We start from the raw sequence: 16,355 nt of genomic DNA, 5'->3' as shown, positions 1-16,355 counted from the left end.
TTGATTTTAGACTGTCAGCCCATGTATATATTCCAAACTTCAGCTCTCTAGCACTGACAATGAAATCAAATATATCCAGTCGATGCTCGATAATTTGTATCCCGCTAAATCAAAAATCGCGATATATCGAAAAAAAAAATTCGATCCCCTTGAAAAGACTAGTTCTCCATAAATCTCGATAACTTGAATGTCTGTGTAAATCGAATCATAAATCCAGTTAAAGTGGACAACAAACAAGTAAACCAAAAACTCATCAATTTTTGGCTATTTTCTATTCAGCTATTTCTCATAGAGAATATCGCTAAGTGTATCATACTTTTGCACTTGTCCTATCGAATTTCCATTAGCGAAAACTGCTGCCCGACCCTCGCTGTTAATATTTGCGTGATATAATGTTTAATCTCACTGTTGTTGTTGTTGTTGGATTGGAATTTTAGCTGCATTGTTGCTGGCCCATAGCCATGATGCGAGTTAATTGAAATCCAGCACCGAAATCAATTGGCCACCCAAAAACCAAATTGCTGGCATAATTTTGATTTGAATTTAATGACTTTATTTACCAACGATGCAGAGCGAAGAAGATGAACGACGAAGATGAATCTCTTCCATGATGGCGCATCGATGAGTTGTGGATTTCTGCAGCTGTTCCAGGAGCTGGACATTGGGTGCGTGTCTTGGCTGCGGCGCAGCAACAATTGAAAATTTTGCCTGTTTTTCGAAAATTGCATTTTAATCAAGTCTAATTAAAATGAGTTTAGCGCATTTCCTGTGAGGTCTGCCAGATCAGAGGGATCATTTAAGGCTGTCTGTCTTCTTGGCTTGTTCGGTACGAGATCTTAATAAGATTTTAACTAGCCAGTTCCGTCGCACAGCATTGGCAAATCGTGAGAGTTGAAATAAAGCTATCAACACTTGGCCAGAATTGACCCGCAATCGCCAACGCATATTGGCCAGCTCTCGCCATCTCTCTCTTCCCCTCTCTCTCCCTCTCTCTCTCTGTCTCTGTTTCTCGTCACGCGTGTCCAGTCAATCAACAATCGCGCGCGGGCATTCAAAATAGCAGCCATGCACGCAAATTGCGGCCACAGTGAAAGTTTAACACGCGTCAAGCAGATGTCTGCCGAACAGAAAGAGATGAAGGGGCTTGAGGTAGAGAGAGAAAGAGAGAGAGAGAGAGGAGAGGAAAACAAGAGGCACCCAGCAGCACGGCTTTTATAAAAAGTTACTTAAGCCGATGCTTAACAACTTCCTGCACTTCCGCTGCAATATATCTTGAGATCTTGCCGCAAGAAATATACAGGGAAGAAAAAGATTTCTGCCTGAGACTGAAATATGATTATATGAATTATATGAATTTATATAATATATAATATATAATTATGGTATATACATATATAGAGCTTTCTGCCTATGCGAATTAGATCAAGTGTAGTACTCAGTTCAAGTGTTCTCTCTAGGACTTACTCAGCTTAGCTCTCTAGCAACGAAATATCGTCCAGGCAGTCTTTGAACTAAGCATGTCAACAGGACTATCAACTGAGATCGATAGTCTGATGAGATCGATAGTTAGATGAGATCTATATAATGATTTGGCCAGCTTAGTGCCCAATTCCAGATTCGACGAAAAACCTATAGAAACTTCGACAAAAGCAGCTATTGAGCTAAGCAAAGCTCTTAAACTATTTACAGAGGCGTGCCACCATATTCCACTGAGCTAAACAGAGAACTTCATGTGAAAAATGATGATATTTTGAATTTAATAAAAATTATAAGTAAAGTATAAAATTTGATTAAATTTGTTTATTTTTATGAACAATTAAAAGCTGGTAATTGTTTTATAATTTAAAATATATAATTTATAATGTTTTATAATTTTTTTTCTGCTAAAAAGATTTTTCCTAATTAATAGCTATTTCAAATTTCTTTCAAATTATTGCGTCTATCACTCAATATCGTTGGCCTGTGGCACTACGATATTTCGGAGCCCAACTCTATCTCATGTATATTTTGCACTCTGCCTTATCTAAATCCCATTTTTAGCTTTCCAAAATGCACTTAAAGCAGGGCCCAAATTGGATAATTCTTAGATCATGAGATCATTAGAACGCTTAAATGACAATTTAAAGAGCTAAGCGACACGTTCCAGCACTTTGCTAACCGCTGATCTATCACGCGGAGGAACCGAGAGAGGGCGAGTGGAGTGGAGATGGCGGGTCATAAAGATCATAGTTGCGATAGAGTCTGGTGTAAATTTCCACAAAATGCGATGACCAAACACAAAAGGCACAACGCCAACAATGAAATATGAAAATTATTAAAACTACACCGCAGGATAACGATGCCTCCTGCCAGATACCAGAGAGATAGGCAACACGAAATGAAACGCGAAAGGAAAAACTAAATGGAGAAATAATAATAAAGAATAAAACACTAGTAAAAAAAAAAAAACTATATTTTCTGTTTTCTCTGTGTTCTCTTGAAGGAAATTAATGCGCTATTAACGACCGCAGGATCCTGGGGGTAAGGCATCGAGCCAACCCTCAGGATCTCTCCGAGGAGCGCGCACACAAAATGCTTTGTCATTCGGCTTAGGTAAAAGTAGCTAGCCGAACATGAAGTTGTTAGAAGTCCGAGTGCTATTTGTGCCGCGGCGCGTTAAGTAAGTCATAAATTTCATTGACTTTATCCAGCGCAAGCAATCAAATATATATAAGATATATATATGTATTTCATATTTAATTCTATTGTTCGATTTTAAGCCTTTCTCGAGTAAGGAAAAATCATGCGGGGCATATTACTTACACATTTCAACTGCCCCAACTCTTGCTCAATTTCATTTGCAATTGTCAGATTCTTCTCTACTTCTTCTGCTTCTCATTTTTTCGATGGAATTATGTGACATAAATCGTGTTGACTTAGACAACCCAATCGATACTTATCAGTGGAGTAGTTTTGGAGTACATTAGTTGAACTTTGTACTTGTGTTGTGTGGTCTTATGTGGGTGTCCTGACCGTGAATTGTCCTGCATGAGGTCTTATAGCCTAAGACGCTTATGATCTTACAACTCAATTGTCAGCTGTGCAGGGGCGAGGTAACTGCTGCTGCAGCTACTTAGGGCCGCTCTTTAGCTGGCAATTGAACTGAAGTTGGAGCAGAATATAATCGATAGTAAGAGTCTTTTACTGACTAGGCTCTTAACTCTTAAATGATTGAGATTTATAGAGTCATCAGGCTTAAAGGACAGATTTTCTGCTTATGGTATATTTGAAGAGACAGTTTGTAGGACATGCCTCCCTTATCGACTTTAAGCATTTATCTTCAAAGGGACTAAGCTCATATTACTTTTGTTAAGTATACTATTCAGATAGAGTAATTCAATTGAAATAGCTTCACTGAGCATTAGAGTACAAGCACATATCATATAGTACTTTATCATATAGTACTTTATCATATAGTACTTTTCCAATGTAAGACTCTTAGGTTATATCCTAAGCCTATTCAATGGTTGATTTCGAGCTAGAACGACTATGCAATAGACAGAAAGAAGCGTTTCATGTCGCCAAAAGATCGCCAGCTTATGAGTAGATAGAACTGTAATACGAGACAATCTAGTCCTGTCCGTCAGTTAACCAATCTATCCGTGCGTCTGTTCAATTATCCGCCCGCGTATAGTTCCTTAGTCTATTTACCAGTACGTCCGTTTATCCGTTCGTGCGTGCGTCCGCTCATCCTCTATTCAGTTCATCCGCCTATCTCTGGTTCCGTCTGTCCATCCGTATAAGCTCAACGATCTCTGGAACCACAAAAGCTAAAGGCTTGATATTTGATACATGTATTAAGCTATAACATACAGTACGAGTTAACCAAATTTGCACTCATTACATCCATAAATAAGCGCATGAATTCAGTTGTTAATCTTTAACTCTCTAATAAAAAGATACCCAAAATCTGATTATGGTTTATGGTTTGATTATAGAGCTCAGTTACTCACAAAAAAAGTCTTTTGATTAATATAAATTTTAAAATTCTTTAAAGAGTTTTCGTTTAAGATTTCTTATATTCTTCCCTTTTGATAACTCTTTAAGGAATTATAAAACTATATCTATTAAAAGACTTGCTCTCTGAATAACTCAATTGCTAATCAAAGTTCCTTAATGAAATTTCTAACACTATTCTACAAATACTTATTAATAATAATATATAATATTTACTATTGCTTAAGCTTAACTAACATTAGTCCTACGGTGCTAAGAAAGACCTAAGATGTTCCCGCCTATTTAACTATGTATCTTAAGCAACTACACTTTAACTAAGTACCCTCAACCAATGCGAAATGAGCTCGATTTCAGTTTGAAGTCAGTTGGCTTTGAGCTCGATTCAAACATCGCGCAGAGCGTCCATTGCGTCCATGCCTGGAGGACGGCTGCCCGGTCAGTCAGATCAGGTAATATGGCTCAACACCAATTTAGACACTTCATGCATCTTGTTAGCCCCGCTGCACAGCCGTAATGTGATATGCTGCCCAAAGGGCAAAGCCCAGTCGAGAGGATGGAGCCGAGTCCATGAAGGAAGTGCTAAGGGAGCTGCAAAACAAAAGGCTGTTAAGCGTATTGATTTCAATATTAATCGGCTGCACATTGGCGTATATCACCAGCCAAAAGATGCAGCTCAAGATACAGATGCAGCTACGGCTACAACAACAGCTACAACAACAGCTACAGATACGGATACAGTCTAAAGACTTTTTGCTCTGTGTGTAATGGTCCTTGCTGCGCTTTGTCTTATAATTGGATTTAGATTAATTGCATCTGCTTCGCATCGACAGAGAATGAAACGAAGAAAAAAAAAAGCAACGCGCATGAAAAATTACATCAAAAAAAGGCAAACAGAAACAGATAGCAGAAAAAAAAAAATGAAAGAAAAAACAAAATAAAAATAAATTTCGCTTTGTTTTCTAAAGAAAATTGAAATTGTAACAGTGAGCCGCACAGTGGGCTATACATATACCACAATTTGTGTTATATATTTTTCAGCGGAATTCGATATTTGTGCGCTGGCGTGTGCTACTCGTCTTCCACCCGCTGCGCCTGTCGCTCCATCACCACGAACCGCAAATTCATTAACTTTGTTTGTTTTCCACCAAAGCAACGCAAATCCCTGGAGCTATCTTTATTTATTTATTTTCGTTTGGTTCCTTGGTTTTCTCTCATTTATTTTGCATAATTTTGCGGGTCCAAAGCCATGGGGGCACCTATCATTAATTAGGCACAGATCAATCTGAAGTGAATAGATTTTCACTAGCTCTCACTCGTGCTGCCCTCTCTCCAACTCTCTCTCTTTCTCGCTCTCTCTCTCTGTCTGTGCTCTGCGGCACTTGAGCTGTCATGTTACTTTTAATGATAATTGCTGCCTCACAACTCATTTCTCACTGTGATAAATATGCTTCGCGCTTCAGCCAAGATCAACCAAACAGCAACAGCAACAAGCAGATCTTGATCATAATCATGATCACAATCGCGTTGACATTCATGTCGTCCAACTGGCTTCCTCTCTCATTTGTCTGCACACCAAAAGACTGTCAACACGCATGAGCTTTAAGCACTCCAGCAAGGTATGCCAATGCACTGCTCCAGATATATATACCCTATATACTCCCTATATATGTCGCCTATATACCACATACTGTACAGCTCATACATGACCTAGCCCATAAAAGAAATCTCTCTCCCTCTATATACATATACATATATGTATATATGTCACATACATGTGGATCGTCACGTTTGTCAGTTCCCCAAAAAGATCTCGCCCAGCTTTATGTCCAGCCAGTCTCGCTGCACTGAAGCTGCCACAATTTGTCTTTATGGCAAAGGCCCAAAGCGCTCACAGCATCAACTCTGTGGCCATCTCCATCCTGCCTTGCAGCCAGCCAGCCATAAAGCATTTAAACATTTTGCGACTTGTTAGCAATTAATTAAATAGATCGCCGCAGCCAGCAGCCAGCGCAGCAGCCTGTGGCAAGCACTTGAGCTGCGTCTAAAGACGCATCTTGTCATTACTCTTCGGTCAGGGCACTCACAAAATGTCCCCATCGATACATGAGGGGGCAGAGCAGACACAAAACACCTCCTTGATGCTGCCCAGGCTTAATTACCGCAACACCGCATTCAATTTTTATGGAGGACACACGCCCCATACGGCGGCATTTGCATGCCAAACGTAACGATCTGGCAACGCTTCAGGAGCTTCGGCAGCCGCTGCCGCTGCTTCTTCTTCTTGAGCGCGCTTCAAACGTGACCGCTGAATAAAGTTTTTGTTCAATACTTTTGAATACGCTGCATGGAGGTATTCAACTTTTTTCATCGATTCTGAAAGTTGTTCGAGTGCTTATAAAATTTTATAAAAATTCTTTAATAGGAAACTAAGCTCTGTTCTTCTTAGATATCCTCATAAAACGTTTTTGAGATTGTAGCTATAAGAAAGGCTAAAAGAAAGAATCTTAGACAATCTTTTGGAGAACCTAATCCCCTTGGTAGATCGTCTTATGGAAGAGCTTTAACAACAAAATATGCTGAGGAATAGAAATCATGGATTGTATTCTTTAAAAGGTTCTCTCCAGGGTATGATCTTTGATGATAATTGATTGGGAAAGGAAACCATGAGAAGCCGAGGGAATTATCTTTAAGGATTCATTATTAGAGAGGATCCTTAGGAAAACATTTAATTTTATAAATTTACTAAGGATAGATAGATAGATAAGGATAAATTGTTTTAGCAAAGTAACTTTGAGTACACCTCCAAATGATGATTGGATAGCTCCTTGGCAATGAATTCTTTAAAGATTATGAAGGATACGAAAAGTAATGCCTTAAGCATAAGCTTTTGGATAGAACGGTGGAAAATATACTTCAAGTATAAACAATTTGTTGGTATCTATTTGATATTTTGTATCTTACTTTCAAGGTAGTAAGCTCTCAACGGAATCATAGTCCTCATAGTACAGTCTCTAGCATAAATCCCTCAGCAGATGAAACTAAAATATGGCAAATGCATGAGTGTATTTCAAGTTCGGCTTGCAGTTGCTAAGTTCCTGATCTCTCGCTCACTCTCTCTCTCTCTCTCTCTCTCTCTCATTCAACTCCCTTTGCCTTTGAAAGAACGGAGAGAGAATGGGGGGGGGGGGGGGGGGGGGCACACGTACCTCTAGCTATCGTAACTCGGCTCTGGGCAGCGCTGTCTCTGGCAGTTTGAAAATTTATTTCGCTGTTTTTGCAATTTAAGGTAATTATTATGTACCTTTGGGGTAATTTTAACACCTCGGACACCATCGACAAATATCATCTTCGTTCTGTGGTGTGGGGAGCCGCTGCTTACCGCATCGATGCCGTACTACAGAAGTAACGCGCCGCTTCTCATATCAACCAGCCGAAATCACAACAACAACAACAACAACAGCAGCAGCAGCAGCCGCAGCAACAACGACAAACGTTTCTTAGAAGCGCAAAGCTTTCAACACCTTCGATGCGTGCCCAGGAACAGGCTTCAGGCCCGGCCTCCCTCACCTGAACCCCTCCCCCCAGTGGCTGGACTTGTTGTTGCTGGCTTGGCTACCTGTGCCCAGTTATTTTTCACACCTCGACAACATTTTTTAAAGCTGCGATTTTGCCGCTGTTGTTGTTGTAGTTGTTGCTGTTGTTACTGCTGCTGTTGCTGTTTTTTTTTTTTTTCGCACTTGGCGGCGTATTCGGTTACTGCAACGGCAGCGCGTAGAGGCAGCTCAAACATCGCCGCCACCGCCGCCGCCGCCGTAGCGTTTTTAATAACTGCTGCGGCACTGTTATCTCACTCAACTCATCAGCAGCGCTCATGGGAGCACTTCAGGCCGGATAACTCTCTTTGACTTTTTTTCCGTAGTTTTTTCGTTTGTCTCTTTTTTTTTTTTTTTGTTTAAGCTAAGCCTGGCATATCCTGTGCCCTCGCAATTATCGCACGACGAGTGGCGTGCGTGTAAATTACCGTTATTAGGTGTGATCGTGCGAATCGCAAATCCAATGCTCCCCAGTTCAGCGAGCACACACACACACACATACATACACTCCTGCGCACAGTATCCAAATCCCTTTTAAGGCAAATCTCTCGCCACACGCTCAAAACTTCTTCCTTTTCCTCTTTCTCTTCGTCTTAATTTTTGTTTTTTTTTTCACTTTTACATCGCACTACACTAACAATTTCCGCTTGATGTTTCTTTCATTTGATTCCGACTCAATAACAGCCATAAAAACTCAAATTAATGTGTTGACAATCGACACGAAGACGAAGAGGCAGAAGGGCAAAAAAAAAATAACAGAAAACGCTGAGCATAAGATTTGCGATAAGCCAGAAACACCCTTAACACCCTACATATGGTTAGAAAGTCGTGCTGAACTGGTAGCTACCCTGTAGTTGATTAGTTATCGATAGTATGTATATCGATCAAATGATCGATATTGACAAATTCCATTCAGTAAGCTTATATTATCGCAAAGATCTGCATTTTTATAGCTATAGTTATATTCTATATGCAGAAAAGAAATTATTTTCAATCAGCTTAATCGATAAACAATTATATGACAAAAGTATGGTATCTCTGTCCTTTCTAGATCTCGAGAAGTGCTGAAAATATCAAAATGATGTTACGAATATATATTTAGTAAGTATAGGATATAAGAATATATCTTATCTAAATGTATGTGGAGTATCTATGGTATATATGTATGCATACATCATGCCTCTAGGGGCTAGATCTAATAGGGTAAGGCCTTTTATATATGTATGTATGTATATACATATATAGAAGATACTACTTATAAAATACATCCTATATCCCATCCATTCCATACTCCTACCATCTTTCCATACGCATTATTTGTCGCAGTCTATAATACCCACTCAATACCTGTTTGAATGGGTATCCAAGGGGCGACAGATTTCACGCTCATGATATCGTTATCATGCGAATTGACCAACATCGAAACCGAAACTGAAACCAAGATCAGAGAACAAAATCATGTCAAACTGTAAATGTCTGTAAATATGCTGACCTACTCCATCACGTCTTGCACTTGTTCGATGCGTACGTGCTGCCAGCGGTTTCTTAGAGTTGGGCTCCGTCCGTGGCTGCTGTACGGAATCTCAATTAGCCTTAATGAACTGAACTGTCACATAAAGTGCGTAATTAATTGTCATATCGATATCGTTAGATAGCTACGATAGCTCGCCAGAGCGCCTACAGAAGCGAAAGTGTTGACACATAACGTGTGCTTCCGTTCTACGTGCAGTAAGTAAAAGTGACTCGGAACAGATGTAAAGGCGCTTGCCAGAGTTCTCAGAAGGCAAGAGGGAAAATACGAATGAAAGGCAGCTGTAAAAATCGAAGTTAAACAAGGCTGTCGATAACAAATCAATCAAGTTAAGTACATATTCTAAAAGCAAAATATGTAATATTAAACTAATATTTTGATATATATCATACAAATTAAATGCCTAAAAATTAGAGAAAAAAATCTGTATATATTTTATATAAAAAATATTAAAGTTCGAATTGAAGAAAAAAGGAATCACCTAGGATAGATTATCAGTACCAGAATGAGGACTGTGAAATGAAGAAAACTAATACATCTTTTGATCTAGAATCTAGAAACTACTCAAACATACATGATACAATCTGGAATACCCGAAAAAAAAAATATACAAAAATTAAACTAATATTTTGGTTTATATCATAAAAATTAAATACCTAAGACTTGAATTAAAAAATATTGAAGTTTAAATGGAAAATTTTAGGAATGAACTAGGACTTGATGCTGAGATTGAGGACTGTGAAATGAAGAAAAATAATACAATTTTAACATATTTTGATTTAGAATCTTGAAATTTCTTAAAATATAATGTAACTTAAAGGAGCTGCTCTTCATATATGCATAAGTATGTATATGTCCTTGAATTATATTAAAAGTATGGCGAAAATCTTTTCTTATACCTTCTATATCCCTATCCTCATACTTCCCTTAAGCTTTATTTAAACAAAAATAATTCACTTACTCAAATTTCTCTTACCTTCTCATAGCCCTTCCACACATTTCTCCCAACCAGCCACCAATTGGATTTACAACATTCCAATTGCTGGCCAAATCAAACGCTAGAGGGCGCTGCAGCAAATACCAGCGACTCCCATTACATCCAATTGGAATGCAACCGAAATGGGAATGTGTCATAGATGCCGCCAGCTGGCAGTCGAAATGGATCAGCCTGACAACCCTGGCAATTGATCCTGTTGACTCCTGGCATACCTAAAGGAACCCGAGAGCTACCTGTTCTCGTTCACACAACCCTTAGGCATTACATGCACTTTAATTAATCAAAAAAGAACATAAATGATGTAATCGAAATGCAGAAGCTAATTAAAATGCTACCAAAACATCAGTTTTTGTGGGTGTGTTGTGGAAAATGGAAAATAAAAGAGTTGAAAATGGATTTTCATATACAATTTTGGGAGAGAATGCTATGCTCGCTGGGCGTGTAGGCGATGACGCAAAGCATTTGCCTCTGCAGTATATTAGAAATGCATTAATGGAGAACAAAACAGCAGCACGAAGAAGAAGAAACAAAATCGAATCGATGGCAGCTTTTAAAAAACGATTAAACAAACCGCGCAGAGCGAACGCTGAAGCGGCCGAGACCCGCTGAACCTGAAAAAAAAAACCCTTGAAACAAATTGCATTCGTTGAGGCAGCTGCCTGCTTAAGGTTAATCAACGTTGTTATTCACATTTATGCATTTATTGGGGGGGCGCAATCTTGTTACCCCTGCGAGTGCGGTTGCAACAACTGTAACGGTATTTGAAAATCAACCTAAACTGACGAAGCTGTAGCCGTGGCCCTACTGGGCCTGATTCTGATCCTCGTCGATCGGCAACATTGTTGCTGCCCATAACAAATTTATGAGTGTGCTTTATGACGGGGGGGCTTCACTTCACTTGTTGCGGGCGTATAAATAGCCAGCGAGACGCACGTGGCCACGTCTCTGGCTAGCGCCAAGAGCTTAAGCATGACCAGAGGCCCGAGAATCAAGAATCAACTCGAACAAACTGTGAAATCCAACTGCAAAGATACTCTGTAAGATGAGGCAAAGCGGCATATTGAATGAAAAACTTTACTATCGGGTATACACAATGTTACGGTCACGGTTATAGTTATTTGATCGTATATATATCATATATTACATATATCGTTTGTATATCATATCATATATATCATACTTATGTATGAATGGATTTTGCTAACGATTTTTGTTAATGGATCGGTTATGAACTATGCTATAGATTATTACTTATGCAATGGGCTCTTAAATATAAGAAAGTTCTTATAGCAAAAATAGCTTATATCTCTTATATGCTCTCATAGTTCCATGGTTCTTAATAAAGACTGAGTCAGGTAGGCAAGCTTAGACTGCGTCTGAAATTTTGTTAAACTAGGTATATAATAAACAATCTAGTGTTCATATTCATGGATTAGTATAAACATTAGCTTGATAACTAATTTTTACATATATAAACGTAATAATTATACTTTGAAATAAAAATATAAATATATAAAATAATAAAAATATATTCAATCTCAAAATGAACTTGTAAATATAAAATTTTATAAAAAGTCGTAATCGAAACACTAAAGATTAAACAAAATATTAATAAGAATAGTAATAGAATACATATGTATCTTCAGCAAATATCTGTCAGCTCAATTCAGTCCAATATAATATATAGCAACTATACCTTAAGATCCAGAGCTTTATAAATAAGCTAAAATAAACATAAAGGTTTCACTAAACCTTATAAGTAAAAGTATGGGAAAATTGGAAACTTACTATCTATCACAAGCATAGGTTAGGTGCATAGGTTATTATTATTCAAAATTATGATCAATGAGAATCTCTAAAAGTATGGGAATATTGGAAACTTACTATCTAGGTGCATAGCTTATTTTTATCCAAAATTATGATCAATGAGAATCTCTAAAAGTATGGGAATATTGGAAACTTACTATCTAGGTGCATCGCTTATAATTATTCAAAATTATGATCAATGAGAATATCTTACCAATTTGCTCTAGCTCTAGAAACTAGTAGAGCTAGTTTCTGAGTTCTTTGAGATTAGAGTGGTCTATGACCTGTATACTTTGCATACAAATAAATTTTTTAATTGAATTTCAATTTCGTACCACTAAGATTACAATGTTTAAAAATTTTAAGAATTATAAATTTCTCAATATGTAAATTTAGTGAGGTTATAAGATGAAAGTAATAGATTTTTTATAGTTCTATATACTTCAATATATACTTCTATATACTATCTATATACTTCCGAAGTTTAGTGAGCTAGGTAAAGATCTAAAAGGTTTATAGCTATCCTACGAATATGAAGAATCTAAAGTTACGCTAAAAGGGAATAAATATATCAACTGTTTCACATGCATATATCCATGGCACATATCATATCAGAACATCAGAACATATCAGTTCTAATTAGGCCAGTGACTGACCTCACATAGTTTAGTCCAGCCTATATGCCCTTGCCATATGCTCCCACTGTCTTATATAGAGTATTGCAAATTCAACAACAAGCGTTGTCCACATCTCAGACAGTGTCGTGGCTTACGTGGCTGTCCGGCTGCCCGGCTGTCCGGCTGTCCGACTGTCAAGCACGTCAAGTTGCAGCTTCGTGACAAAGCTTTAAGCAAATGAGTTGCAAATGCAGCCAAGGGCAGACGCCCCTTTCGCACTTGATATGCATGAGAGGGCAAACACTTGTGGGATTTGTTGTAGTTACCGTTGTTGTTGTTGCTGTTGTTGTTGTTGTTGTAACTTTATGTTAATCAGCCTCGAATCGGAAGCACGTGTCAAATGCGGCAATGCGGCAAATGCTTAATGCTAAAGAACAGTTGCCCCCGTCTGCTGTCCAAGGCCAACAGCCTAAACAGATCACCGAGTGCCTGCTCCCAACTCTCTAGCCAGGCAGCGAAAGTGCCAGCCAGTGGCGCACACATGATGGATCACATCGCGACACAGATAGAAAGAGTGAGAGAGAGGGCGTCTGTATGAGAGAGAGCGAGCCGGCGCATAGTGCGCAGTAAATTTTCTTATTTATTTCTTTTAGCCTGACAAAAAAAAAAAAAAGTGGAAGTGCATTGAAAAGCGAGTTCGCTTCTTTCTCATTTCTTACATACATATATTTCTTCTCTTGTGTGTACTCTGTGACAAGGATCAGCAGTTAGGATCATTGTGCATAAGATTTAAGTCTCGATTTCGATGCAGTTTTTCCCAAAAGAAAAAAGGGAATTGTGACACACACACACACACGCACACAAAAGCAGACAAGTTGAATGGGCTGAGCGAGAGACAGAGCGGGAGCGAGAGCGAGAGCGAGAGCGAGAGGCAGAGGGAGAGTGAGTTAGCACCCACACGGGTGTAAGAGCAACCCCTACAGTCGCAACCCCTATTGATTGAGCGAGAGAGAGCGAGAGAGCGAGATAGGACAAGCTAAGGGCAGGCCGAGAGAGCAGGCATGATCACTTGTGCTCGCTGGCTCTGACTGTGTGTGTGTGTGTGTGTGTGTGCCTGTGCCCTCGGGCAGGTAGCCTCAGAGATCAGTTCATGTTCGCGCAGTCGTCGCGCAGTCGACAGCGCTGCCGCCGGCAGCTACTTAAGGGCGAGCGTGCAGGACGAGGTTTATCATTGCGGAATTTGATTCCACACAGTCAACAACTCAGCTCAACTCCAGCATTCGCATACAGTTCAGGATAAACATGACGACCGTCTGCAGCAGCTATTCGCACTTCCAGCTGAGCACTGGCAACATTATGTTGCAGCAATTGCAACAGCAGCAACAACAGTTGCAGCAACAGCTACAGCAGCAGCAACAACAACAACAACAGCAGCAGCAGCAGCACCAACATCAGCTGATTGCACCCAAGCCACAGCCGCTGGGCAACAGCCAACTGCAGAATATGCAACAGCAAACAACACTCGGCCCGATGCTCTCTAAGAAGAAGTATCAAACCTTTGGCCATCTGCCATACGGCGTAGGAGCCGGTGGCGAGCAGCAGATGCCATCGGTGGCACGTCGCAATGCCAGGGAGCGCAATCGTGTCAAGCAGGTGAACAACGGATTTGTCAATTTGCGCCAGCATTTGCCACAGACCGTGATCAACACGCTGTCGAACGGGGGACGCGGCGCCAGCAAGAAACTCTCCAAGGTGGATACGTTGCGCATTGCCGTCGAATACATCCGTGGCCTGCAGGACATGCTCGACGATGGACAGCCGCGGCATCAGCTCTTCAGCAGCAGCAGCCTCAACGACGACATCAGCAATGATGGCAGCTACGATAGTCTCGACAGCAGCAGCTCGCCGGGACCGCAGGGCATGCAGTACGCCGGACACTCGTATCACTCGAGCAGCTCGCCCACGCACTCCTACAGCGATGCCTCCGATCTATCGGCCAGCTATGTGAAGCAGGAGCTGCCCGATCAGGACCAACAGCAGCAGCAGCAACAACAGCAACAGCAGCAACAGTTGCAGCATCAATTCAAATTCGAATCGTTCGACAGCTTCAGCGATGAACAGCCCGACGATGAGGAGCTGCTCGACTATATCTCCTCGTGGCAGGAACAGTGAGTGAGATATAGGAGCAATCAAGATCCAGTCAAGCCAAAAACAAAACATTCATCAGGATGCTGTACAAAGTGTAAAAAAAAAAACAAAACAAACAACTGTTGCCTTAGTGAAAACAAATGGAAAACAAAAACCAATCAAGTCCCAGATTCTAGAAGTTTCTTAGTCGTAAGCCCCACCTTTTTTTTTTGGAAGACAATGATTTAAAAATTCTAGGCTAAATACTTTTTTTTCATAATCTAAGTTTTTGTTATAAGCATGGAAGACACTAAACTAGCTACTAAGTATTATTATTATTATTATATTATTATTATTATTGAAATGCAATAATAACAAAGAATTAAAACAAAATCAATTTAAAAAACAAACTCAAACATTTTCTTATTGAAAAAAAAAAAAACAACAATTTCTTAAATATTTCAGCAAATGTTCTTGATTAAGAATGAAAAGCAAAAGGGTGAGAGAGCAAAAGAAGCAGAGAGCGAGAGAGAGAGAGAGTGTGTGTGAATTACAAATAAATATATAAATAATTTTTCCAAAAAAAAAGAATATTTATATATTTAAAATTTAAGAAATATCTGTAATAAAATTTGAAATGTATTAAGGCAAGCACGATAAGAGTTAAGGATCTAAGTTAGAACAATAGAGTGGAAAGAGCTAAGAGCTGGAAAGATATCGAAAAAGAGACCTAGAGAGGCAGAGAGTGAAAGAGACAGAGAACAGGCTAATTCTTCAAAAAATTCTTTATTTAAATATATACAGTCAATCCTTAAAAAACATAATATATTTTCAAATAGTAACCAAAGACTATGGACTATTGACTATGGACCGCATATGAAACTAGTCCAGTATTGAAAACTACATTTTGACTATTCAACGAGCTCTTTAGTTAACAGTAAATATGTTTAAGGAGATTACACAAAACATTTAAGAATACTCAAGCATGAATAAATTGCTCATTGAATATTTGAATAGTTCAACTATCTTATCCACATTATGATTTATGGAAGTTCTACACATTCAAGTGCCTTGAAGTATTACAATAGATGAAAAAATAAACTTCCATAAATAGATGTGAAGAGCTCTAGATTCAAGGACGGTTGCAAAGAGTCCTTCAAACATATCTAAGATATGCATCTAGCTAGCTATACTGGGTAACTGCATAAGCAATATTTTACAATTATTATATGGAAGAATCTTCTTAGAGAGTAGAGATTACATCCAAAAGTAGAAGCGAGCCAAATACAAAGCAAATTAACTCTATTAATTAAATTTAGAAAATGTAGAAATGAAGTAAATAAGTAATACCGAAATGTAATACAATTTTCAGTGATTTCTTTTATGCATATAGGAAATATTTTAAAGGTATCTCCATTAAGCATCCCTTTGCGACTCCGGTGAATTGCTCATGAAATGTTTTTCAGCAAGAATTCGCTATAGAAATGATCGACATGTGCTTTATGGATAATGAGTCATCAGGACTTTGGGCACTTCCTGGCTGCCGGCCTGAGCTTGCCTAGGGCGACCATGGCAACCCACTCATGACGCGCACTAATCAAATGCTCGACCGGAAGTAACAGCAAATACATTTCTTGATATATAATACGAATATACGGTCTGCTTTTGCTGTAGTAGTTGTTGTTGTT

At 39.1% G+C, this 16,355-nt stretch overlaps 1 protein-coding gene across 1 annotated transcript; it reads left to right on the top strand.

The window, feature by feature from the left end:
- The first annotated feature begins 13,657 nt into the window (after positions 1 to 13,657).
- l(1)sc (lethal of scute) lies at positions 13,658 to 15,111 on the top strand. The gene has a single exon (XM_018107867.3). The coding sequence runs from the start codon at positions 13,843 to 13,845 to the stop codon at positions 14,710 to 14,712; it is 870 nt and encodes a 289-aa protein (XP_017963356.1). The 5' UTR covers positions 13,658 to 13,842; the 3' UTR covers positions 14,713 to 15,111.
- The last annotated feature ends 1,244 nt before the right edge of the window (positions 15,112 to 16,355 follow it).

This window comes from Drosophila navojoa, chromosome X (genome assembly GCF_054131105.1).
Source record: "Drosophila navojoa isolate 15081-1374.11 chromosome X, UAZ_NAV_1.0, whole genome shotgun sequence".
Classification (NCBI taxonomy): domain Eukaryota; kingdom Metazoa; phylum Arthropoda; class Insecta; order Diptera; family Drosophilidae; genus Drosophila; species Drosophila navojoa.
The sequence above is the reverse complement of the archived record's forward strand: the minus strand, read 5'-3'. Positions and strand labels throughout refer to the sequence as shown.